This window comes from Ascidiella aspersa, chromosome 2 (assembly GCF_963924565.1).
Source record: "Ascidiella aspersa chromosome 2, kaAscAspe10.2, whole genome shotgun sequence".
NCBI classification, from domain to species: Eukaryota; Metazoa; Chordata; class Ascidiacea; order Phlebobranchia; family Ascidiidae; genus Ascidiella; species Ascidiella aspersa.
The window spans coordinates 28027643-28054898 of NC_139448.1; the positions used below are offsets into that span (position 1 = coordinate 28027643).

General features: G+C 36.7%; 2 protein-coding genes across 2 annotated transcripts; both read left to right on the forward strand.

Annotated features, from left to right (window-relative positions):
• Positions 1–692: 692 nt before the first annotated feature.
• Positions 693–3421, forward strand: LOC146164669 (glycerol-3-phosphate phosphatase-like). The gene is made up of 6 exons (XM_083382441.1): positions 693–842; positions 1088–1272; positions 1513–1640; positions 1820–1965; positions 2336–2457; positions 2982–3421. Exons 1-6 carry the CDS (start codon positions 734–736, stop codon positions 3207–3209), a joined length of 918 nt encoding a protein of 305 aa, XP_083238567.1. The 5' UTR covers positions 693–733; the 3' UTR covers positions 3210–3421.
• A 7751-nt stretch (positions 3422–11172) lies between these two features.
• LOC146164670 (uncharacterized) lies at positions 11173–27215 on the forward strand. The gene is made up of 19 exons (XM_083381362.1): positions 11173–11475; positions 11985–12082; positions 12308–12418; positions 14035–14196; positions 14677–14773; positions 15200–15336; positions 15636–15729; positions 15873–15921; positions 16156–16319; positions 16379–16492; positions 16649–16777; positions 17972–18152; positions 19290–19445; positions 21267–21624; positions 22803–22966; positions 24004–24212; positions 24845–25018; positions 25419–25611; positions 26611–27215. Exons 1-19 carry the CDS (start codon positions 11341–11343, stop codon positions 26778–26780), a joined length of 2895 nt encoding a protein of 964 aa, XP_083237488.1. The 5' UTR covers positions 11173–11340; the 3' UTR covers positions 26781–27215.
• Positions 27216–27256: the final 41 nt, after the last annotated feature.

Genomic DNA, 27256 nt, shown 5'->3' on the forward strand with positions numbered 1-27256 from the left:
TTAAATGGTACATAACATGACCAAGTGTGGATGCTCATTATAATATGGCGCAAGATGGCTACTTATAACAGCAACATTTGGGGCCAAACAATATTAACGATATAATAACTAGGTAAATTTGATCACAAAAAGTAAAATTATAACGGAATAAATCCATGGTTCGAGTTTTCCCCCGAAGCAGTTCATACGGCCGTAGTTATACCCTCGAAGCAGTCCATATGCCAATAACATGCAATCGTTAATATAGCGTCTATATTTAATAAAAAAAGGCACACATTTTATTGTTGTCGTAGCCTTATCAGAACAGCTCATATTTTAAAACACAAATTTCTTCCTGGAAAAATATCGGCGCATAGAAAACGTTTGATCTAACGTTATCATATGTCCTGTCAGTACATAAACACTTGGTTATAGTTTCAAATTAGTGTGAATATAATTTGGGGAAATCCCCTGCTTGGTCAACCAGTTTATAAACGTGCCATTTTTAATTTATTTGAAATGCTATTTTGTTTAGTAAAGAAGTTTACACCTAGTTCCTGCTATTCCTAAAAAAATCTGTTTTTGTTTGTGATATTTGTTCCCGTTACTGAACTCTTGTTTGCAACCTTGAGTATTGCTGTAAATTGATAGGTAGCGCTGGTAGCCTAATTGGTATAGTAAGATTTCTTAACTGTCGTTGTTGAACCATTTAGGTGTTCTACATTAAAAGTATTAATATTCACTTCTAACTGAGATGACTGATGCAAATTCTGAAAAAGTTTTTCAAGAACTGCTTGAAAGTTGTGACACATTTTTGTTTGATTGTGATGGTGTTTTATGGCAAGGAAAAAATGCCATTGCAGGTAAGTGAAATGTTAGTGTAGATTGTGGAAATGTGTTTTAAATAAAGCTTATTGAAGTTAGTGTATGTGAATTATTTAACCAATAAAGTTAGTCAAACTTTGGTTTTATAAACCTTTTAACATTTTCCTAATAAGATTATGCAAGCTGTGTATATGTAAAACCACATGTTAAAATTACCAGTTACTAAACAAATGCCACACAAGTTTGGTTAGAACCTTGACCAATAAACCTGTACTTTAACTAGGTGCAGCAACAGTTGTAAATTATCTTCACGAAATGGGAAAACAAGTGCTATTTGTGACAAATAACAGCACTAAATCAAGGGATAAATATGTTGCTAAGCTGTCAAATCTTGGATTTCCTTCAGAAAAGGAGACAATATTTGGAACAGCGTATACTAGTGCGCTATACCTCAAACATATTGCTAAGGTAATACTTTTATTTTTTAACAATATAAAATCACAATAGTTAGTTTGATTTGTTGTAATACAACTAATTTGCCATACACTAAGGAGGCTTAGCTTTAATTAGACGTATGACTGCTTGTTTAATTTCTCCTCATTTATTGCTCAATGCTATTTTTTTAATTAGGTAAGTCATATACGGTTTATAATAAGTTGAAGAAAATTTACAACTGTGTAGGTATCATATTGCCAATTTTGTCTTCAGATTAGTGGAAAAGTGTATGTGATTGGCAATGAGAGCATGGCAGAAGAGCTGGAGACACTTGGTATACAGTGCTTTGGAATTGGTCCCGACAATACTGCTACAAGTCAAGACTATGATGAAGTTAAAAAGTGAAACTTTTTTAAATGTTTTGATTTAAATGTTGCCATGTATGATGTATATGATGTCTAGTGTTCCATTCATCATAGTTAAACAAAATACATATTTTAATAATTTTGTTAGATTGTCGTATCTATATATTGCAAGCAACGTAATTGTAAAGCAGTTTAATGGAAATTAATTTTTGTAGGTGCATACTTGACCCTGACGTGAATGCAGTGTTGGTGGGTTTTGATGGACATTTTAGTTTGTCAAAATTAATAAAGGCAGCGTCTTACCTGCGTGATCCAAACTGTCTGTACCTTGCAACCAATGATGACAATAGGCTACCTCTTGGTGAGATGAAATGGCTTTCAAAACTTGACTTGTGATAGTATTTAATGATGAGTGAACAATGTACCACCTCTTAAAAGCACCAGGCATAACATTTCTAAATAAGTGTGTCTTCAGTGGACAGCATGTTTTTAAACAGCTGTATTATATCTATACACATGATGTGTAACATGCCCCCCTCTGGAATTTGAAAGTGCGATTATTTATTATTGTTTATAGTTATATTACTTCATATTTAGTGTACTGAAGCCCCCCCCCCCCCCCCCCCTCCCCTGGAAAATTTTCTGCGGGCGCCTCGAATGTGTAACAGATTTCTCTTATTTACATGCGCTGAACATCTAACACTGTCGCAAACTTGCCCGGAACGTTTTAGGTGACTGCCAACATGTTGTTCCTGGAACGGGTTGCATCGTGATATCCGTTAGTACAGTGGCTGCAAGACAACCCGACGTATTGTGTGGTAAACCAGGAACGTTCATGTTTAACTGCATTCAGGTACGTACGGTGAAGCTTCCCGTAAAGCTACAAACTTTCATAAACATATCTGTTTTGAATTGCTTCAGTGAAAAAAAAAACAGGCAGGTACGTCTGTAATTTGCGCAAAGATAGTTTAAGCTCCCTTTGTGAAATATCCCTAATTTTAACATAAAAGCGCTCGGCTACCTTTGATAAAGCTTAAGCATTAATTTAAAGGACTGATCTAAACTATTTCTAAAATAAAGCGTTCTCGTTTGAATTTATTTAATTAGAAGCCAAGTAGGAGTAGATAGATGCGGTAAACATGTTTCGAACCTTAAAAGATTGGTTTCCAAAATATAACCAAAGTGGTAAAATAGGGAAAGTTTATTGGGGGCGCATTGGCAAAACTTATGTCATCTCTAGCCCTAACTAGCAGTAACTTTTATTAGAGCATCACATGTCGTTATGTTGTATTGTATGCAGTATGGATTTTGCAATAATTGCAGTATAAAAGTGTTGAAAAAGCGCGGCTTCTTTTGCATAACTTGCCACATCCACAGAAAGCGCGAACAGTTGACCCCAAAAGGACTCTAATGGTCGGCGACCGAATGAACACTGACATCCTCTTTGGAAGGCGGAGCGGCACTAAAACGATGTTGGTTTTGAGCGGCGTAGAAACGCCATCGACTTTCAGCACTGCGCTACACAGCACCGAGACCTCTGTGAAGGAGCAGTCGCCAGACTTTGTTTTGCCTTCTTTGGGTGAATGGGCAAAGTTTTGCGCTTAATCTCTTTTAATCGTCCGTATTTTGGTTTTAGTTTGGCAAGCCAACGTTTTGTTGCTGATTTGCCGGTTGGTTCGTATGAACTTATACCCGAAAACCGTGCTATGTGTTACGTTGCGTTCATTACTACTTAGCCAAAACTGACATCTGTTATTTTGTTACATAATGATATAGCGGTTGTCCTATTAAAATATTTTCGGGGCCTGATTTCCAAAGTTTTATTAAACCATCACTGTACCAAAGCAAAAAAGGATGCGGAGTCGGTTAAACATGACCAGAGTCCGACTCCGGCCGAAAAATGAATCCGAATACGACTCCCAAGTCCGAATTCCGTCAAATGTGCGATGTCGTCGAAAACCGAGTCCAGCTCCGACTCTACAGCCTGTATTTCAACCAGGGCTGCGGAGTCGGTTTAAAATAACCCGAGTCCGACTCCGGCCAAAAAAATAAACCCGAGTCCGACTCCGGTCAAACGTGTGATTTTGTCGAGTCCCAAGTCCGGCCCTGACTCTACAACCTGTATTCCACCAATTTACGTAACTAAAATAACGTGGATATTCAGCTATCCACTTTATAGGGGTGTCGTATATTTCATTCACTCACAATACATGGTTGGAAAATATTCCACGTTTACAATTTCCAGTTGGTGGCCATATCAGTTTAAAAATGGGGTACTGCGCATGCACATGCGCATGTCGGACTCTGGACTCGGGTAGTTTTACGTGGCCTTACTCGAGTCCCGACTCCGACTCCGCAGCCCTGATTTCAACCATTTGCATAATTAAAATAAGGTAATTATTTAGCAATCCACCCATAGGTGATTAGTTGTGTCATATAATTCATGTACCACCACCATACATGGTTGGAAAATATTTCACTATTTTCTATTCCAACTTTACAGTTTATGACCTTGATGAATTTTCTAAATTTGGTGCTGCGCACGTCGGACTCCGGTAGTTTTACGTTGTCCAGTCCCGAGTCCGGCACAAGCAAAACATACCGACTCCGCAACCCTTGTACCATAACAATGACGTATGGGTCAACCATAATAATATAAACAACAATCCCTTGACATTTTGGATAGTAGAAATGGGTTTGCAGTTAGAAGTGCTTTTTCGTTAAATATCTGACTAAATAAAACGTCACATTTCTGTAAAAAACGACTATAATTTTATAGGAAAAACTACTTATCAATAACGACAAATCCTAAAAGTGAGTACACTATAGCTTGAGGGGTTTGGGTCCGTGTAAATGAGTCTTCATTTATATAATTGCCAAGATGAATCGACCACACTCCTACAAGATTTGAGATGGCCTGTCTTCGTGAGGCCATTCAGGTCCAATTCTTTCCTTTAGTTCAGATACATGAACAGTCAATTTTGCTGTCTTCAGTCAAAGCTGTAAAAGCCTCTCTCTGGTTCAGTCACAAAAGCACTCAAGTTTGCTGTCTGAGTAGAAGCTATAAAAGCCTCTATCTCTCTCTCTCTCTCTCTCTCTCTCTCTCTCTCTCTCTCTCTCTCTCTCTCTCTCTCTCTCTCTATATTGATTGAACACGCTATTTATAGACGAGAATCAGTTAAGAAAATTTCTGCGATAAAGAAAGATTTACGTCATTAATTCTTATAATACTTAACAAAATATCACGTGATAACAAGGCGTGGTCTAAACCTTTTTCACACTTATTTCTGACGCGAAACATACAAATTTTACGTCAAAATGCGATTGCGAAACAGCCTCTGCCTCCAGTTAAAATGTCAACAGTTTGAAAATCACACAACCGGGGAAACCGACTAATGTTCAGACCGCGGTGTTTTGAAACATATACAAAAAAACGGATGTAAATACCTTGACGCATAAAAATTGGTGTCAGCAATTTGAATTGTTTGCAAATTCGCTGCAAATATTATGTGGTTGCAAGAAATCTACGTAACGGAATTTTACCGAAAACTTTCCGCTTATAGTTTGCACATTGGCTGCAAGGAGTAACGTAAACATTAGAATATGGTTACAAAGAATTTAGGCCATAGATTTTTACTGAAAATTTTTCGTTACGACACATCGATAAAAAAAAACAAAAATTCTCTGTGTAAACACAATATGACAAAATGGCTTCTACAAATATTCCCACGCTAGATTTTGGAACAGCTTGCATATTAAAAGCTGGTTATTTGTTTGTGAAATGTGTGTGGACACGTGGACGCGAAAATTGTTCGATCACATAACGCATTTGCGCAATTGTTTTAGTCAGATTCCTGATTCCTCGAGAAAGTTTTCTCTTTGGTGCCTGAATTAGCAACCGAGGACTTTGATGTCAGCGTTCGCTGAGTTGCTCGAAATTGTTGTGTGCTTGACACACCATTGCATTGCTGTGGATTGAGCTTTTCAGGCGATCTGTGCGGCAGCAGGGGAAACTCCCTGTTTGGTGCGTTGTAATTTTGACGTCACCGGAAAGCCATTCATTGTGCGCTGCGCTGTGCTGTGACCTTTCGCTGTCCAACGTGCTTTTGTATTCTGAAAAATGCGAAATATTTTTCGGCAGATGTGTGTTCGTATGTCTTGAACATTTTTATTGCAACACTTCAAACTTAGGTTATTAACATTTTGGTTATAGACACACATATTTTCTATACTTATATATATATAGGCGCAACAGGTTACACTTAAAGTTTGAGACAATTAATTATTGCAATATATTCATTTAAATTTATATTCTTTGCGATTCATACAATGATATATACTTTATAGCGATTACATGGTTATTTAATTTACATTATACGCGATACATAGAGTAACTTATACATAATGGTAACATTTACATTTCTTCGCTTCAAAAGCGATACATACAATGATTATAGTTATAACAATTTTGCAACAAGTGAACATTTGTGGGGCATTTCGCGAGCAACGTGCATTTTCATTGAAATTGGTTATCGTCATTCGACTGGCTAGTCGAAGTTTATCATAACTTCATTTTGGCGTGGCAACTCTAGGGTTTGTGAAGTAGGACAGGCGTTGTTGGAAATTCTATCCAGCTATTTTGTAATTGCGACCGCATATAGGTCTTGGTCGGATAAGGGGATTTTCTTATCGTGGAAATGGTAGAATTAACCACCATGATATATTTAGGGTCAACGTAGCAACAACACGTTAGCGATGAAAACTCGTGACCTAGCAAGCTATAGGATATTTGACGTTACCGAATATCATTGGTAACTTGCGGAATACATTTATAGCACTCGCTGAGAACTAATGCGTATGCTATGTATTCTTTTGAAAAGATAAGTAAAATTTATCTGGAAACGTAGAATTTTTGCTTTACATTTCGCTTGGAGGGATTAAGTACCGGCGTTGAAAAGCGATAACTTACGGAAACACCGCTAATGGGTTTTGTCGGTTGCTAGCTTACCAACATATTCAAAAGCGATCGAGTGGCAACTAAGCCTTGTAAGCCAGGCACGCCTTGGGCGTAAGTTTACAGATGAACAAGCTACTTTTTAGGTAGGGTCAAGTGTCTTAACGCGTACTGGCAATCCTTGTTAAAATAGTAAGCTTTTGCGAGTGAGTTTCACAAAATGGTTCATGAGATATAATATATTAGACGTATAGAAGTGTACACTTAAAATTAGTCATTTTGACTGGCTTGCGTTTTATAAGTAGCTGCGGATCCGTTTATAGAAACGCTGTTTGTTTTAGGAAGGGAAAATGCGGTTGGAAACGAGTTCAGTTTCCACGTAGAGTGCCGTTACGGAAATTGTTTGATTTACGCCTATTTAATTGGGGTTGCATTTGAAAAGCACGAAGGCAAGCGATGCATTGAAAATATTCACATAAAACATTTAACACATTACGAACGCGAGCAGGGTTTTATCCCTAAAGTCGTGTTTGTAGACTTACACGAGTTGAAGCATATTTTTCGCTTGTGAATGACATCACTATGCTTTTACGAAGTATTTCCGCTACGCGTGCTTTGACGCGGGCAAAATTTGGACACATTTGAATGGCTCAAAAAAATGTCGCATAAACAATTTACAGACCTTTCGGTCGGTATTTTAATAATTATATATATATATATATTAAAAGTATAATAGATTTTCACCTGATAAACTAGGCAGAATCAGTTATTGTGAAATCCATAATTCCGTTTCGTTTTCCATGATTCCAAACAGTGGTGATGTCTTTATCGGCAACGCTTGTTTGTATTTCGTGTTTCGAATTCCAAGCAAATGCTTTGCTGACGCTATGGAGCGTCTCTTCACGTATCTTTCGATGAGATTAATTTCTTCTGAAGCTGGCTTCTTGCAAGTTCCAAACATGACAGTTTTTAGGCGGCCGTTTGTAGGTGGTCCATACAGATTAAGGCACATATTTTTTCTTTGAGCTTCGTTTCTTCAGTCTTCTTGGGAAAGTAGTTTGCAGGTGGTTCGTTCCTCACTCGGGGCACCAATTTGAGGGGTTTGGGTCCGTGTAAATGAGTCTTCATTTATATAATTGCCAAGATGAATCGACCACACTCCTACAAGATTTGAGATGGCCTGTCTTCGTGAGGCCATTCAGGTCCAATTCTTTCCTTTAGTTCAGATACATGAACAGTCAATTTTGCTGCCTTCAGTCAAAGCTGTAAAAGCCTCTCTCTGGTTCAGTCACAAAAGCACTCAAGTTTGCTGTCTGAGTAGAAGCTATAAAAGCCTCTATCTCTCTCTCTCTCTCTCTCTCTCTCTCTCTCTCTCTCTCTCTCTCTCTCTCTCTATATATTGATTGAACACACTATTTATAGACGAGAATCAGTTAAGAAAATTTCTGCGATAAAGAAAGATTTACGTCATTAATTCTTATAATACTTAACAAAATATCACGTGATAACAAGGCGTGGTCTAAACCTTTTTCACACTTATTTCTGACGCGAAACATACAAATTTTACGTCAAAATGCGATTGCGAAACAGCCTCTGCCTCCAGTTAAAATGTCAACAGTTTGAAAATCACACAACCGGGGAAACCGACTAATGTTCAGACCGCGGTGTTTTGAAACATATACAAAAAAACGGATGTAAATACCTTGACGCATAAAAATTGGTGTCAGCAATTTGAATTGTTTGCAAATTCGCTGCAAATATTATGTGGTTGCAAGAAATCTACGTAACGGAATTTTACCGAAAACTTTCCGCTTATAGTTTGCACATTGGCTGCAAGGAGTAACGTAAACATTAGAATATGGTTACAAAGAATTTAGGCCATAGATTTTTACTGAAAATTTTCCGTTACGACACATCGATAAAAAAAAACAAAAATTCTCTGTGTAAACACAATATGACAAAATGGCTTCTACAAGCTACCCTCGTTATACAAAGTATTACGCAGTCGATACAGTATTGTAATGATTAAGTTCAATGAATAAACTGGACTTGACTAGTCGTTTCGGTAACATAAATGGACTTGAATTAGGTCTTTTGGAAAAAGGACTTTACTTGAACACAGGTGAAGTCATCAAGCCAAATAACATTTTCCATATTCTGAGCAAGAAGTACCGCATGCAATGCTAACTGACATCATTACCAAAGCAGATCCACGTGTACAAAGTCACCACCCGTAAAACTCAATTTAAAGTCCAATTTAACCACTCCTAAATGACTGTTTTTTTTCTAAGAAACGTTTTCCAACTTGAATTCCCAGTTTTTCCATCTTTTGTGCCCAACTTAATTGGAATTGGATCGGCACCGATGCCACCTTCGTTTCGTCGAGTAGGTTAACTCGCCCCTGATCTAAAACTATATGCGGTCATTAATAACTGAAAGATTGTGCTGCCCTTGATTTCTGGAGACACCGACATCTTTATCTAACTAGATTAAGCTAATGACTAAGGTTGGCACCCATTGTGCTTCGTCAGGTTGTCAGGCCGTCTACCGCTTGACATGGTTCCCAAAATTATATTTTGCCTGTTTTAAAATCATATACTTAAATATTGGATCTTAATAGCTGCTTTTATATTTACCCGATTTTGGATGACTCTTTCAGCCGGAAAGAACAACGCTTAGGCTACCATAACACTCTGCCACTCCATAAACTAATAATTATTATCAAATGCACTTCAATTTTAGTACAAAAGCGCGAATTTTGACGTGCTTAAAGGATCAGCAATATAGAGAGTTAAAAGGCCTAATTCAAATCACACTTTTGCTAACTTAGACTAATTGTGAGCTATGTTCTCGCGATTCCTGTAATTCAACCTTATAAACCAAAGTTGTTTGCGTTTCGGGCCAACGTTTTCCCTCATTAAATGTACAGACCAGTGCTCTTTAACCCTTTTATGCGTTGTATATCTGTAACAACCTGAATAACTTTGTATAGGCTACCTTACAAGTAGAGGGGGCATTTTTTTTAAATGGTCGTTACAATTTTATTGTCAACTTGGAGCAGTTATATACAGATAACATTATAAACTTGCTGTTTACGGTCAAAGTCGTGTGCAAATGAAGAATCGAGTATATAATGCGTTCTTGTCAATTTTTAAATTTTAGAGGTGTTGATTATTATAAAACGGCCAGATTCTCACAACAGTAAATTACATCGACTGATTAACTTAGCTGGGTTTGCAGTGACACGTAATCAAATAAACTAGTACGCTCTAGGGTAGGGATTGGCAACCTACGGCACGCAGGCCAGATGCAGCCCGCCAAGGCAAATCATTCTGCCGCGACCATCTAACAAACTGGAAACAAGGCTATTCCTCATATTTTTTTGACTACGGTACCGTTATTTTAACTACCGTACATAAAAGTACTTTTTACCTACGCCATGCGCGAATCTTATTCCTGCAACGAGTGTAACATGTACCGGTAGTTAAAATTTTTTTAATTGCAAAATATACCCTAGTGTTATCCCTGATTAGTTATTAACAGTCGTTGCGGTCCTTATAATAAGATGTGTAAAGTCTACACAGTACACAGTAAAAAAATTACGGCCCGCAAAGACCTATCTGAGTTTGGTTTTGGCCTGCCACTAGAAAAGGTTGCCCACCACTGCACTAGGGGACCATAAGCATACGCTCTCGCGATTACGCAACAACGCAATTATATTGGTACTACAAGAGAATGTCACGATACGCACGGCGCCTTAGGACTGAATAGCTTCTCCCGAATCGAGTAAACAGACATAAACATTTGATTTTTTTTGCATTTTCGTAGTTAAAACAATAAAGTTCAGACACGTTTGATGCACACCTGCACAAGAAGTAAAAACGCTATACAGGTTTGTAAGTCTTGTGCATGGAAATTAGGTGATTTTTTTTTCTTTTATTTGGATCAAATCAACTTAACTCGGATTGGATTTCGAAATTCGTTGTCAGCTGATGTCACGGGTCAACGATCACGCACGTTATACGATTACCAAGTGATGCTGAACATGGACAAGAGATCACGCCATCTGTTATTTTGCAATAAGTGGATGATTGGTCCTGAAGTACCTTTGCCTAGGAAAAAAGCGACTTTGTGTTATTGTGTGTAAGTCATTAGGGAAAAAAATTCTTGCGATAAAAAAACGCAAATTTTAAGATTCCTTAATTTGAACTTTGTGTAAATTGGCGTTTCGACTTTAGTTTTCAAAATTAGGGATATTTAAAGGCGCTCTTTCACTTATGTACGTGAAAAGTTATGCAAAAAAAATAAATAATAATACCGCATGCCACAACGCATATTGTTTGGGTTAGGGTGCGGGTTAGCGTTTGGGTGAGGGTGGGTTAAGTAATATTATGTTTATTATTAATAATAACTTGACCCACCCTCAACCAAACGCTAACCCTAACCCAAACAATATGTGTTGTGGTATGCGGCATTTGAAGAAAAATTTTTTTTTTTTTAATTTTTACGTACAATAGTGAAAGAGCGCCTATTGAAATATTATGACAACATATTTTTATTTTTTGTTCAAGATTTACGGCAAACTGTAATAGTTTTTTCGCTTTTCTAGGTCTTTATATAATACAAAATTAAGTCTGCGTCCTGGATTAAAAGGTGCTCATCAAGCAAAACACTCGCAGCTTGATAATTCAGTCTGTGTTTAAATTGCTGTTAATCAAATAATTGCTTAAATGCTTGCTACCTAAGTACACAAGATTAGCAAGAAAAAGGGCACAGCACAACATGTACAAGCATGGCGACATGCCTAACAGCACAGAATCTAACAAACTGTTTGAATATAAACAAAAGTTTGATCAGTCATATCTCAATGTTGGAATATGTCGTCCTGAAATGGGTGGAATACACTGGAATCAAATGGTAATCTTTTTAATTGTTTTTGCTATTAAAATATGAATATAACTATGTAGGTTCAGTTTTTAAAAGTTATATTTCTGGCGCTCTTTTACTTATGTACGTGAAAATTAATAAAAAAAAAAACTTTCTTCAAATGCCGCATACCACAACGCATATTGTTTGGGTTAGGGTGCGGGTTAGCGTTTGGTTGAGGGTGGGTCAAGTTATTATTAATAATAAACGTAATATTACTTGATCCACCCTCACCCAAACGCTAACCCGCACCCTAACCCAAACAATATTCGTTGTGGTATGCGGTATTATTTTGTTTTGTTTTTTGCATAACTTTTCACGTACATAAGTAAAAGAGCGCCATATTTCTAATATATCAATAAATAAATTATGTTATCTACATATACATATATATATATTGTTTTGAACTTTATTATATGATCAAGTTAATTACATAAATTATATTTTACCTTCCTTTTATCAACATGTGAAAATTATAAATATTTTTGTTATGTTTTAAGGACATTGATTCAAGCCAAAATATGGATTCTTTAGACATTGTGTCTTTATCACAGAAGCCTCTAAAGGACTTTCTTCATGTACCTGGCTTAAAAGAAAGGTAATGTTACATATATGAGAATATTAGACACCACAGCTTTAAATAAATAGGTTATTTAGTTTGATTTTCGCATTAAGTTTTTCACTTTGTATGTATAATATTTAGTGGCCTATCCTATCTTAATAATTATATATACGCTTACACACCAGTAAAATGAGATGGTTTGCTATTTATCATTGGTGACACCTATGAATTAGTAATTTAATAATTTTCCTATTTTTTTAGGAATGCCTTTGCAAAACCCTTTCATTATCTATATTTCATGCTGTCTAAAAGCATGGACCATTACTATCCTTCAATTCCTTACATAAAGCAAAAGGTTTTAACAGATGAGAGGTAAGAAACACTGATATTGTTGTATTCGTAGAAGGTTTATTGCTCATAGACGTAGAAGTAAAGTAGAATGAAAAGAACGAATAATACGCACTGTTATGTAAATTCCAACGTAAACCAATAATTACTGCACCTTAGGGACGCTAGCGAAATAGCAACGAGAGAAACGCGTGTACAAGGCGTGCATCCTGCATGGTAGTAGACTCATAGAGTGCGACAACGAAATAAACGTACTAAAATGATACGGTGGTCAAACTCCATGACAGATATTGTCAATAAATTAATGGTTTTCAACTTGTGATATACATACCAGTGCCACTAGTGCAGCGGTGGGCAACCTATGTGCCTAATTTTGGCGCTCTTTTACTTATGTACGTGAAAAGTTATGCAAAAAACAAAACAAAATAATACCGCATATCACAACGCATATGGTTTGGGTTAGGGTTCGGGTTAGCGTTTGGGTGAAGGTGGGTCAAGTAATATTATGTTTATTATTAATAATAACTTGACCCACCCTCAACCAAACGCTAACCCTAACCCAAACAATATGCGTTGTGGTATGCGGCATTTGAAGAAAGTTTTCTTTTTATTAATTTTCACGTACATAAGTAAAAGAGCGCCCTAATTTTTTGTATAAGCATGCTTATTTTTTGGTCTTAGCAGGGTAACCCTGCATATATGACTCTTTTGATGAAGGAATTTGGCTTGTAGATTCATCTATGCTATCATTTGTTAACATGATTTTACAAATAAAACTGCATGTCAGCCATGACTCAGTTCTGTAATTTTAACATATTTGAATCACGAAGTATGTCTTTTTTTGGGTTATCTAAATTGTGTTTTGGTGCTTTTAGCCATTTTAAAGAAATATTTTTATCTCAAATGCTCCGTGCATACCATCGCCCACCGTATCAAAGTTTGACCACTTACTTAATTTTTTTGCGCTTAATATATGGCCTTTTTTGGAATATGAACAAAATAAGCTCCCTTATTCAAATCATTTTTTAAATCGACTTAACTGGATGTTGAAAAATATTATACAAATTTCCTGTAAATATAACCAAAAATATATATATATTGACTTTTATGGCTCTTTTAGCTAAAAAGGTTTCCAAACCCGCACCAGTGGTATATGATGACTTTTCACACATAGAAAGCATCTTTCAGGTCTCATGCAAATTAACATAAGGTGCAATATTGCCGTTTTTCTGTAGTTATATTCTATCTTTTTAACTTTTAGCAAACTTTTATCTAAACATTGTGTCTAGCTGGCAGAGCATTTTTTAATTTATTTTTTACCTTTAAATAAAAACATGTAAATATTAGCAAATTGGTTTTTGTAACCAGGTGCTATGCGGCCGCAATAAATATACTCTAGGTGGTTAGTCAAGTCAGAAACAGTTAAAAATCGCTGATGAAGACTGTAATTGGAGTACACAAATTCAATGTACTGTTGAGTTTTATATGTGCTGAATAAAGACGTTTTTTTTTTTGTTTCTACTGGTCAAAATCTTTCAAACCTCTTATTCTGGCAATTTTGTTTTTTAATAAGCTACTTTGGTTTATTAACTACCAAACAAAACCCGTATTGATAAAATGTGCTAATCTTGTGTTTTTAGAGTTCATCATGCAATTCAGAAGACAATGTGCATATCTGATCAGTCCTGTTCACTTGATGACAATGATGTGAAGCGTGATGTTGTATTAGAACAACAGTTGGGTGCAAGAGCAGCACGTATTATTGACGAAATGATTGCAACTGTCACGTCACCTGCTTTACGGTACGTATGTGTGGTCAAGGCATTAAATTTAAAGTTAAAAAAATGAGTAGAAGTAAAAAAGGGTGAGTAGAAGTATGGTTTGAACAATATTTTTAATGGCAAAACAACCAAAAGGATTGAAGACCGACGGTAGCATATAAATTCGTGAGTTTCTTTTTTTTTTGTTCAAAAGGTTTAATTTATCATGCGACAAGCATTCCGGCTAATAAACTATAAACATAAAAACCTAGTTTTAAATGGCATTTTTAGGGCAAGGCAATTTTATGTGGGCCAGAATAACAGCCATTGGTTGTATATTGGTTACCGCTGGGTTAAACCAAAATGCCAAGAGTTTTATCCTAATATGAATGGACAAAATATTTGCCTGTTTGTCAAATGTCTTTGAAAAATTTTTTTTTTTATTTGTGAAAATTGTAGTGAAAATATTTAGGAACTATATTATCGTAAGACAATAAAATTTTAACAATTTGTTTTGCACAGATTTTGCGGTTGGTTGTTTGTGACCATGCTTCGGCAACTCACCTCAGCTGTTCATTTACACCAGGGGCAGTTAGAAGTTTTAAGACAACTTTCGTCGGTAAGGGCCTGCTACAAGTATTTATTTTAAATAGAGTTTTTGAATTGAAGAAAAGTTATAAACTGAGATCTTGCTACTTTAATGTTTTAAAAAGTTATTACATATAAATTATTTTAAGAGCAATAACAACATATATCATCTAATTATTTTAAAATGTTTCTGTATACAATTTTTGTAAGGGATTTTCTGTTTGTGTAAAAAGCCATCATGATATATATGTAAACGTCATGATATGTTATGTGTATTAGGTAGGTATTTAGGTAATATTAATTTTTAAGAAATGTTATATCGAGCTAAAGTATAAAATAAAAGTTTTTAAACCAGTTTTTCATAATGCAAATAGAGTTACTGTTTATTGTTTTTTTCTGGTTGCTTGATTTTAAAATGATTTATATCTATATAAAATTGCTGCTTGTCTTTTTTCAGGAAGATAAACCTCTTATATACCTGCCTCTTCACTTCAGTCATTTTGACTACATTCTGATCTCATCTATTCTTTATCACACCGAGATAAGAGCACCCTATGTAGCCACAGGAAATAACTTGAACATTCCTTTGTTTAGGTATGCACAAAAACGCCCTATTTTATTACCTTGTCATGTAACAAATGTTTATGGCAAAAAAATTTTGATCAGTCATAATTTCATGTGATAATTTTCCGCACTAAAAGTCTGTCAATGAATATTAAGTGTTCAATTTTATTTCACATAAAATGTTGGCATAAATGAAAACGAAAGGGACTTTAAATTATTGCAAAATCTTTCTATGTCATTATATTGTTCATTATAAAAATATTACTTTTAACTATACCATTTAGTTTTCTGTATGAGTAACTTTAATAATTAAAATAAATTTTTTTCAGATCTGTTATGCGCCGAGTTGGTGGGTTTTTCATTCGCCGAAAAATCGACAAAGGAAACGAGAAGGACCATATTTACAGAGCTATATTGAATGTTGTAAGTTGCTTTAGTTATTTTATCGACTTCCATTACCTTGCATGCTTGTTGTTTGCAGCAAAGCTGTGGTCTTACCACTGGAGCCATGTCTGGCTTTTTATTGATTTTTGTTTGCATAAACAGGTTTGCTTTTGTCTTTGCAGTATGTTACCCAGCTGTTGAAAGAAAACCAGAGCCTGGAGGTCTTTATTGGTGAGTATTGTTGACCACTATTTCTATCAGGCTGTGATATTTAATTGTAACTGATAAAGTGTTAAATATTACTTGTGGTAAATGTTATTGTTAACATATTTTACATAAAAATATTGTTTTGTAGTATTTCTAAATAAACGCATATAATTTATGTTTGATAATATCACATAAAGGTACAAACGCTGGAAATACATTACCGAAAAGATTTTTAGAGATGTTATTTTTAATACTTAGAAGGGACAAGGACGCGAAGTGGTCTTCCAAACCAGCCAAAAACTGGTATTTTCTCAGTGGCGGTTGAGGCCGTTCTAAAGGGTGAAATTTCTGACGTCAATATCGTGCCTGTGTGCTGCAGTTACGAAAAATTGCTTGAAGGGAATTTTAATGAAGAATTAATGGTATGATGTTAGTTTGTCAAACTGTTACGGACATGTTTAAAGTGTGCTGCTGCTTTCAGGGCCAAAGCAAAACTCCAGAGACTTTTCTGATGTCACTCTACACCATATTCAAAATGGTCTGTGGATTCTATGGCCATATTCGGGTTAATTTTGGAGCACCGCAATCTCTAAAAGTAACTATTGAATGTATTTACATATTTTCTATTTGGTTTAACTTTGTACAGTCGGTATACTTCTAACAAAATTAACTAATACGCTGTTGCCAAAATGCATTTGTGCCTAAAATCAGCTACATATTTGCTAAGGCATTTTGTCTCATTTTTTACCAGAAAGCCATTCAAGAAATCCGTTCTTCCCCATCATGTTCGTTGCCAGCACAGTCTTCCATTTTACCTCGTTCCAAATCGCTTTACGAACAAGTCACTCTTACAAGCAACAACTCTGTGTTTATGACAAAGGTAAGTGCCTTTTCTCCTTCCAATGTAAAGTATCAGACTGTTTTCGCACATGGTTGGTTTGAGTCATCACTTGTTGTGGTGGTCTGTAACAAAGAAGCCGTCGCCTGTAGGGATGTTTTGCAGCAGCGATGCATCAAACAACAAACTTCAATCTAGTTTTTGCAGCGCATTATGCAACGCTTGCGTCAAAGGTCAAAGTTCGTTATCGTGTTATTCGCACGCAGTGCTGCTGCCCGGACTCAGCTGTTTTAGCAGAAAAGCAAACAAAGTAAATCACAAGGAAAGCCACAAACATACTTGCTCCCCAGGTCCATAGGTCCAAACAACAACCGGTCTGGCGCCGTGCCAGCTGGGAAGGTGATGTTACGCCTCGTGTCATTTTTAGGGTCATGTCAGTTTCGAAAGCTGAAAGAGAAGTATTCTTATTTTATACGGATATTTAATGCGTGAGATTTTATAAATCTAAAACCTAACTGTTTACATGTAGATGTAATTGATGCAATACATGGGTCGTTAAACTTTTTTTTACATGTATCGGGGACGGTATAATTTTTTTGAAAGATGACATCATCATTAACGTCATAAGAAATATGCTGTTTTGGTATTTGTGGTGGTATTACCTGTAAAAGCTTATAAATTATGTAAGGTTATGCTAACTGGTTCTGTACCTTCTCTTTTAACAAATGGTGCGCCCACACGTTTCAGAAAAAACACTACAATAAAAATATATAATATATAATGAAAACAAGGAATTTTTGCTTTACTGGTGAAGGGTTGAATACCCCGTGCTTTAAAGAATTATGTAATCGTATAATTACACACAGCTGATTTTAGACATCGTGACACTTTTGCACGTGAAAGTTATTAGAAATGCCCGCAAGCTGGCTCAGGTGTACCCCTGTTTTCAACAGACTTTGTGTTGGTATTTTCCATTAATTATATAGAGTTTTGAAACACAATACACGTTTAAATAAAAAAAACACTGCGTAAAATACACTGATGATGACATCTGAACAACAAAACATGTCGATATTATCAAAATTTGGTGTTTTTAATATCTTTGCTTTCTCAATCACACGTCGTGCGGACGCCGATATTTTTTCATATTACTCTACATAACTATGTAAGTCACAATTTTGGTGTGTGGCCTATTGTGCGTGTAAACCACATCCTGCAACCTTATTACGGTCTCAGGGCAAGCGCTCCAATTCCTCGCCGTCGGTCGATTATCCATTGACGGGCGTCATCAATTCGGCATCCGGTCCGCACCGCCACAAAACCTCAAAGCCCTCCTCGTCGCAAATTCTCGAGGACTCGAAGCAATACCAGGACGACCGCGAGCTGATAACTTTGCTCGCCGAGCGAATGATATACCGTAAGTGTGCGGCCTTGTTTTTTCAGCGTTTTTGTGCTGTGCTGTGAGTTACTTCTTCAAAGGGAAAAGTGGCGCGATTGTGGTTCCCTTTAGTGCCGTTAACCGACTGTCGCGATTTGTTCTAAACGCGCGTCTGTGAAGAAACTTTTTAACGGCGGAGAGATAGGCAGAGTGGCCAGGTGTTTGCTCTAATTCTGCCATCTGCGTCGTTGTCCTAACAAAAGGGTTTCTATCGTAAGAAATACAAAACCATTGTCAGCAATTTTTTTGCCTAGCAAAAATTATTGCTCCACTGACGCGTATTTAAACAAGCTCAAATACCAATAAAAAAAACGAGTGAAAAGTTACGATCAGGTCTTTACTTTTTATTTCTCACTGTTCGCTTATACTTGGTGTGTTTTTATTCTATTCATAGCTATTGGGCTCACCCTGAATGACATCACTTAAGAAATCACATAATCTTAATCAAATGTGTGAGCCGTATTTTATTGCTTTTTTCAAGTTTGTTTTTTACTTGTTAATAATAGTCTGGTGCCTGAGAGTCTGTATCCAAAACCACAACGACTAGTCGACTAATGTCCAAAACACCAAACATTGAAGCATTTATGCAAATGTTCGTGTTTACAAGTGTAATGTGAACGTAATGTGTCTACACGTCTTACCGGTTTAACCATTAAACTTATTTTCATTCAAATCTTAAGAGCAGTAGCAAAACTAAAAAGCCACGAACGCTTAGAAGAGCGATCCAGTTATAAATGTATTGCACGACCACTTCCATATTCACTGTTGCTGTTAGGGAGCAATTCAGAAATTGACGAAGCAAAATTTTTACGGATTTTTTAATGTTGCGCTAAATATGTGATAATAGAAATCACCTTGACCCTTGCAAATTACAAGATAAATGTCGACCTTAATTCCTGATCACACTCTAGCAAATCTAGCAGTTCAGGCCGGACACAATTAAAATGTCTTAAAAGATATATGAATATTTTGCCAACAAAGGCATCGTCAGTATATCTGAATAAACAAACGCAACAGTAGATGAATAAGTCAGATACTGTTGCATATGTTTATTCAGATATACTGAGAAATCTCTTTTAAATATGCCCTAATTTATTTCCAACTTGTGTCTTTCAGGTGGAATCCAGTGCAAGGCCTTCATGTCCACCAACCTGGTGGCTTTCCTCCTTCTTCACAACTTCCGAAACGGCGTTACCATGCCAACCCTGGTGCGCCACTTCCGACAACTGGTCACCGATCTCCTGACGCGGAAAAGTGACGTAGGCTTCACTGGTGAGCCGAATCGATTTTACGATCTGACCTTCGCAGAAGGGATATTCGATACTTTTTGTTTTTTTTTACTATCCTGATACCAGTTACTTTAGGTTTAGGCGAAAGTACGGCTGTTAAAAGCGATACGAAATTACATCCATGGGCGCCGAGCTTTTAAAATTCCAGGGCATTTTTTCTAACCAGTAGAAAAATGATTATTAATCACACAAATAGCGTGACAGCTCTTAGGTACCAGATTTCGCGCTGTATTACTGAAATAAACAATTTAACATAGTGTCACTTTCTTACAGCGCCTGTAGGCTGAAAATTTTTCATTAAAGTAGGAAATACCAAACATTAAATAAAAATAGCATCTACATATAATTAATAATATAGTTTGAAGGTTTCATGGCATCATGTCTATACTAGGTAATTCAGGAAAAAAAGTTACTCTTTTGGTGAACTAAGTAAGATTGTGCTACAGGAACTTATTTTGCACACTAATTGCGCGCGTAACTTGGTCAAATTCCAGGGTGTTTTGACGCCCTGCCAGAAATCAGGGGCGTCTAAAAACTCTGCACACCCACGTTCGGCGGCTATGATTACATCAAAGAAGTAAAACACAAACTTCGTAGAATTAAAACTCAAACAGCAACCTTTTTTAGAATAGTTAAAAGCGTAAGGAAGCTTGTTGCTTTTTATTCGTGTATTTGCTGTTGTTGGATACATTTCATAAACAAAATGCTTTAGTCAGTTAGCTACTACATCGACACGTATATAAGCCTCATAGCTCACGAGTACCCATTATGGTACTTGGCATGGGATATTGGCTGCAGCCGATAATACGCGACATCCTAATCTAAAGCTACAGTGGTCATCTAGTACTAGTGTGCTTCACAGTCTGTCGTGTTATCGACCAACGTGTATTTCGAATAAACGTTTAACTCCTTCACTCACTAGCCAAAGCTAGAAGCAATACCAATCGCAAATCCGAATTGGCACCATCGATTGGTTGACTTGTTTCCTTAAGGTTTAATTTGTAACTCTTTGTCATTTGATTGCCACTTAAGTCAATTGCGTGCAAAACACTAAATGGCAACAGTCGCTTGTGTTAGCGTGATAAATGCCAATCTATGTTTATGGGATCGAAATTGGTTTCAAATGTTGCGTGTGTACCTAAAGCAGAGTTGGCATCGATTGGTTGACTTGTTTCCTTAAGGTTTAATTTGTAACTCTTTGTTATTTGATTGCCACTTAAGGCAATTGCTTGCAAAACACTAAATGGCAACAGTCGCTTGTGTTAGCTTGATAAATGCCAATCTTAGTTTGAAGAATCGAAATCGTGCCACCCCAAAGCCGCATTTTATAGGTATATGTTAAAAGGTTGTTTGTACATCCCAAATGTTTAACCCATCACACTGTTCAAAGTTCAAATATAATTTAAAAAAGCCTGTTTGTCTTTTGGTTGCGTAAACCCGTGTGGTTAGTCAAACAATACACAAATATAAGCCTAAAAAAGGCTAAAATATATAATACCTTTCCCAGAAATGACTAGTAAATAAAAGGACAAGACGCAAAGTATTTTAATGAGTACTTCGAAAATATTCTCACGCGTAGTATAACTATAAGTACTCAATAAAAACTGCTGTCAAATCATCCTTGTTTTATTATCTTTTGGAGTCGATAAACATGCTTACATTGCTTAGCTCACCCAAAAATAATGGAGCTATAACGTGAGTAGACGTATTACACTCAAACAATAACACGAGCAAATCGCAAACTATAACAACGCGATTCCCGCGAAGATTTACTTTTCAAAATCGAAACTTATTCAAAACACAGGCGACTTTAGCGAGATCGTTCTCCACGCCGTCAACATCCTCGGCAGCAACCTGGTCACTCTGGACTGCTCGCACTCCAAGGAGGTCGTCTTCCGGCGCAAGTCGAGTCAGACGAGCATGAAAAGTCGCCACAGCGCCGACTCCGGACTCGACGTGGATGACCAGCTGACTAGCAGTCCGGCCAGCACGCCCAGCGTCAAGTCAGCCCAGCACCTGAGCCCTGCTGGTTCCGACTGCGAGCTAAAGGTTGATGATGTTCACGACGTGCCCACTGGCGTCTTCATGAAGATGTCAGAGTCCGGCGTGTACGACGCCTCCTCCTTTGATGAGCTTCCGACGTCCGAGTCGGAGGACTCCAGGTTAGTTTGTTCTATGTTCTGTTGTGATTGCTATAAATCAGGGGTTCTTGAACTTTTTTTACCGCGGACCCCTAAAACTTTTTTTTGCTTTGCGTGGACCACGCTTAGGAAGAAATTTTCAAAAATGACGTCATAAATTGATGTCACAATACAAATAAACTTTAGAAATCTGCAGTTTTTGGTCCACAAAATGTAAAAGGAAAATGGAGTCTAAATATATTCAGTGCAAAAACGTTTTATTTATAATTAAACTCTTTCCTTAGAAAAATTGATTACTTTTTAAATATACACTTATATTTCAATTTTGCCTTGACGGACCCCCTAAAACTAGTTCACGGACCCCCCAAGGGGTCCATGGACCCCAGTTTAAGAATCCCTGCTATAAATGAACAGCAAAAAAGCGTAAACAGCGCTCGCTATTACTGCACGTATGACCATCGACATTAGTTCAAACCAGTGATAAACCTTTCCTTATCTAAATATCGTTCGTGTCAGCATTAATTGAGCGAAAATGATTTCACTTAAAGTACGTGTAAAAAAAACATTTTTTGCCAAAATGTGCGCTTTAAAGTATTATCATCACACTTAGTGTTTTTTTAAGGTGTTTTGGGGGACCGAAACAAATTTCTCCAGCGGTTTCCCAAATTTTGGGCTTGCAACTTTTTGGTATTTGAATGAAACACTTGCGGTCTCTTAAAACTACTTAGCGCTCACCCAAACCAAACCTTAAAAAAAACCTGATCACACCAACGGTTCACCTAAATACCGCCCGTGTCAGCATTATTTAAGCAAAAAATGTTCCAGTAAAACAAACTGTAAAAATTGTTTTTTGTAAAAATGTGGGCTTCAAAATAACCTAATTCACTGAATAATAAAATGTGGTTGTGTACGACTAAATGTGCACATTATGGATGTCTGACATTTGACACTTTATCGGACATCCACACCGGATAATTTGAATAACAAGTTCCGCAACCCAACCCAATACCAAATAATGGCGTGGCTTAACAAACAAAATAGATCAAATTGGAACGGTGATATGTAATTTGTTTCAGGTTAAAAGGCCTTAATTTGCGTTTGGTGACTATTCGTGGATATTCCCATGTTAATTTGGTATCGGTACCACGAGCTGGAATACACACATAAATAACAGTTTATTCGCCCAAACGTTGTTTCAGCATCGACGACATCTACTCGGGACTACTGTCGAAGCAGCGCAGAAGCAAAAGCAAGTCCAACCTCTGTCTTTTCGTCCAACCTAACCTGGCCATTCCGCAAGTGTTCGAGCTCGCCTATTACAGCAACGCCTTGACGCCGACTTTCGCATTGGAATCACTTGCGGGTATGTTAAACAGCATGGGTAAATAATTCTGTCGCACCACTGGCGCCCTTCCGGCCTGCCAATCATGATAACGCTGATTTATCGATTACATTTCGATGGTTTCGGTAGTTCTATGCTGGAAAACGCTGTGTTTTGATTTGCAATAATTTATCGTTTCTTTTTATGTTTTTTTTGCTTAGCGTGAATTCAGTCTCTAATGCAAATTCTTAACTGTTAGTAATACAGGGGTAATTAATATTTTTTCGGTAATTGTTTTACTAATTTTGTGTGAAACCTTTTATCTTGTTTTATTACCTTTAATTAATTGCGTGTCATACTTTTGTCAAGCATAGTAGATAAAGTTTACAAACTGTTCTCCGAGCTAATGATACTAAAAAGGTTAAGAACCTCTAATACTGGGGATTTCTTTCCGTAACAGCTGACTACGCTCGTAATTGGAATAAGTCTAATCCTATATTAGCCCACTGCCTTGAACGGGGGCGACAGACAACATTGGGATGGCCTTAAGTCGAGTTAAGGTCTCCTCAGTTGTAAGCTGATCAGTAAAATTGGCATCGATTTTCCAAAAGTGACCTTCACTCATTTTCGCTTGTACATCTTTTTTTTTAATAGTTGTAAAGGTTTCTTAGATTTTTTTAGCTAGCAACTCACCACTAAAAATTCAAAAATATCGTTGGTCGACTTTTAACAAAACAAAACAAACAACAATAATATATATTGTAACTTCATTATCATCTTTGAAGTATTAGTGTTTATCTTATCGATATAATCGTTGATGTGGATGGCGGTATTTGTAATGCGAATTAGTTACTTTTTCCAAATTACAAAAAAAAATCGCAGCACACTTAAAAATCTCGATGCACACTGGTTTTCCACATTACACGGATTGAGAATCACTGTTTTACATAATTATAAACAAACTGATTTTTGGTTCTAAGTTTTTTTCCTTGTTTATTCCTAATCGGTCAGAACTCTGTTTAGATCCAGCATTCATGAAATATATATTGAAAAAAGTAAACCTTATTTTCTGGTCGCAGCTCTTGCAGTCGGCGCGGTGACCGGCTACCGCTTTTCGACGCTGGAAAAGCAAATTCAGCAGATCCGCGCTAAATCGAAGGGCCAGTTTCTGCATCTCGACTCGGACGACTTGCCTCAGTGCGCGCGCAGTTCGTTCCTCCGTTCCTCGCTCACCGAACGCACCCTCGAACTCGCCGATTTGCTGCAGATGGACTTGCTGATGTGCGATGTAAGTATTTACGTTTTCGTTGTTCTTTAAGAATTGGTTTTGCGCGTTCAGGGTTTCACTAGCATATGATATTTTATTTATTAGACAGTTAAACTCAAATTTGTGATTTTCTTTGCGACTACAGAGGCCTCCCGACGGCTCCCGTTTTCTTAAACCCGAACAGGCGGCATGAAGTGTTACCAAATGGCGTGAGAGCCACTGTACTATACCATACACTTTAAGTTTGTAAAACATTTTTTTACGAGCAATAGAGTAGAACAACAAGATTTATGCTTTTTATTCTCGGATTTTCAGACTGTTTAAATTCACTCGAACGAGTTATTATAGAACAGAAATACATATTATTTCGCCTACAGGATAATGTCTAACCAGGCAATAAAATGGATCCCTTTTTTAATTTAAAAATATTTCCTGGTGTTAGCTGTTTTTTTATCAGCAGTCTAAATCAGTTATTATTAACTTAAAAAAATATAAGGGACATGATCTTTGTTGTTTAGACCTGCTCTAAGAATTCACTAAGCAATGACAAATAGTGTTTTATACGTGTATTTTCCAGCTTTACTTATAAAAATAAGCCCGCATTACAAAACACTTAATAATTTTGCATAAAAAAATGTGCATTTTGATTTCAGGTGACGACCAGCCTAGACGAAGCAGTTAACGAAGCAATTGAAAGCCTTATTTCTTCCGGTTGTCTCAGCAGTGACCAGTATGGTGTCAGCAATGCGATCAGAACGTCGGACACGGCAAGGGATCTCTGCTTTGACGCCGACGATGTGAATTGTTTCTCCGACGTGTGGCTAAAGGTAAGAAATAGAAAATGGACTTATGTATCGATTCTTCGAGTTATGTATCGATTGTTCTATTGGATTCTTGCTTAATTATACTAGTAAAACACAAAATTCACCATAACATAACTTCATTTTCTTGATATTATGGAAAATACAACATATGCCTTGAGTTGTTAACAGAAGACACATGTGGTTTTTTGTTGCTTTTAGGCTAGTTTAAAATGTCGGTCGAACAGTTTTATTCCAACGTCCAGGAAACTTAAAATAACGTTTGACAAAATGCTACTTTTCACATCCTCGCGTTTACGATTTCCTCGAAGAGTGTTATTCTTGCAACATCCTCCCAAAACCCTTGAGCACTCCCAACCGTATAGTAAGTCGAAAACAATGCCAGGATATACCTTCGCCTCGACAGATAAACATGATGTCAGTGGAACAGCTCATAGCCAAGCAGTCTGTGATGGCATGCCATGTCGAGGGATATGTGGCCGCCAGCAGTTACCTCCATAAAATGATCGACTGCGACGTCCCGGTGCAAGAGTGGGACCTCAAGCAACAAATGACCGCCACCTCCCAGAGCCGCGTCCACAAAAATGTCAGCGTGCGAGGTATGGCGGCAATTTTTTTTCGTTTTTTTTAATTGAATCGTCATTATTTATGTAAATTGTCCCAGATAATTTTTAGAGAGCCTTAAAATTTAAAAAAACAATGAACTACCAAAATCTTGCAAGCCAAACCTCCATATTTTATGTTGAAATCCATGAAGTGATTTATTTTATTAAATTACTAATTTAATATTTTTTTTGTGACGCAACGGCGAATAGAGTCACCTACGAAATAGCATTGCTGCATAATGAAAAAATAATATTGGCGGAAAGCTTATGTTAGTGTACTGTACGTTGCAAGTTTGAACATAGGGTATTACTCACCAAAAATGCATAGCTCTAATTAATTTTTTTTTTGAACCGACCGGTAACTTTTTACCTTTATTGCTTATTGCAAAATGTTTGTTATTTAGATACATTTTTCCTGAAATCTACAAAATCTTTCGGTACAGTTTCTTTTCGGTTACATTTGTTTATAAATGCTTATGGAGTATATTGACAATTTAAGTCGACCGAAAGGGACCGAAAAAATATAAACAAGAATCCATTTTTACAAATGTTTTAAAATCCAGTGGCAATTAAAAAGCTTAAATTGTCGGCCCAACAACCTCTATTTGTAACACAATATTTGAAATTTAAATGTCGTATATTTGTGAAATTAATTTGCCACAAACTAGCAACATCCCTGAAAGACGTGTATCGCACCAAAATGTACCACATGATTCAAATAAATATTTAATTATATGGGCCGAAATTTATTTTTGGGACATATCTTTTTTTTGCCACCATTCCTTTTTGGATTGCTATGATATGTTTCAGACCGATTTTTGTCCGGAACTTTATGAACAAAATTAAACATTGTGGTCTGTTCAAATTTTCTGGCATGGCGTAGGTGCCTAGAATAGGTTTAGGAGTCTACCCCCTTAGGGGTGTTAATAAGGGGACAAAGTTTTAGCTCTCTGTAGCTATCGACTCCAATCTAGTTTATTGTTGTTTTTACAGCCGAAAGTTGCTCGAGTGATATTATCATGAATGCCATTCGAAGCTTCGAGTGGAATAATGTCCTCGTCAGATGCGGGCCAAATAACAAGTCGTTAAAGCTGATGTCAGACTTCGACGATTCCGAAAGTATTATTAATCTGGTGTCTAGAATTTCCCAGTTTCTGTTTTGAAACAGCAAACAAAGAAACGGCTTAAACTTCTGCATGAAAAAATAAAGCGGGCGAAACCAATCGAAAGATAGTTTCTGTCAAGCTGTGTTGTTTTCATATTACTGTAGTTGTAAAGCACTGTGTTGTTCATTTGTGTTCTTCCTGTTTCGGGCAAAGTACCGATCATCTTGCTGCCAATAGTTAGACGCCATATTTAGCTTAATCCATTTCTGCTGCTGCTTTACCTACTTGTTCTATTGCGGCACCCTCGTCTATGAAGTGTTTTAATCTCTCCAGGTGCTTTCACACAGAGCAGAATTTAACTGTTTGAAGTAAAATATAGGAATTCAAATAGACTCTCTCTCGTATCTGCTTGCCTATGTTTTTACTTCGTCTTTTAACAATTGTTTATTGATTGCACGCAACATAAAGCAATGTTCAAATAAATATGTTGGAAAACGTTAGTGGTTGTGCTTTCAAGCTATATTTAGACATAA

Bases quoted from the DNA above. Each gene is read 5' to 3' on its own strand.
- LOC146164669 (XM_083382441.1), top strand. From the start codon at position 734: ATGACTGATGCAAATTCTGAAAAAGTTTTTCAAGAACTGCTTGAAAGT. The intron at 843-1,087 runs GTAAGTGAAATG...TACTTTAACTAG, and splicing joins AGGAAAAAATGCCATTGCAG to GTGCAGCAACAGTTGTAAAT. The intron at 1,641-1,819 runs GTGAAACTTTTT...TAATTTTTGTAG, and splicing joins GACTATGATGAAGTTAAAAA to GTGCATACTTGACCCTGACG.
- LOC146164670 (XM_083381362.1), top strand. From the start codon at position 11,341: ATGTACAAGCATGGCGACATGCCTAACAGCACAGAATCTAACAAACTG. The intron at 12,083-12,307 runs GTAATGTTACAT...CTATTTTTTTAG, and splicing joins GTACCTGGCTTAAAAGAAAG to GAATGCCTTTGCAAAACCCT. The intron at 16,778-17,971 runs GTAAGTGCCTTT...TTACGGTCTCAG, and splicing joins ACTCTGTGTTTATGACAAAG to GGCAAGCGCTCCAATTCCTC.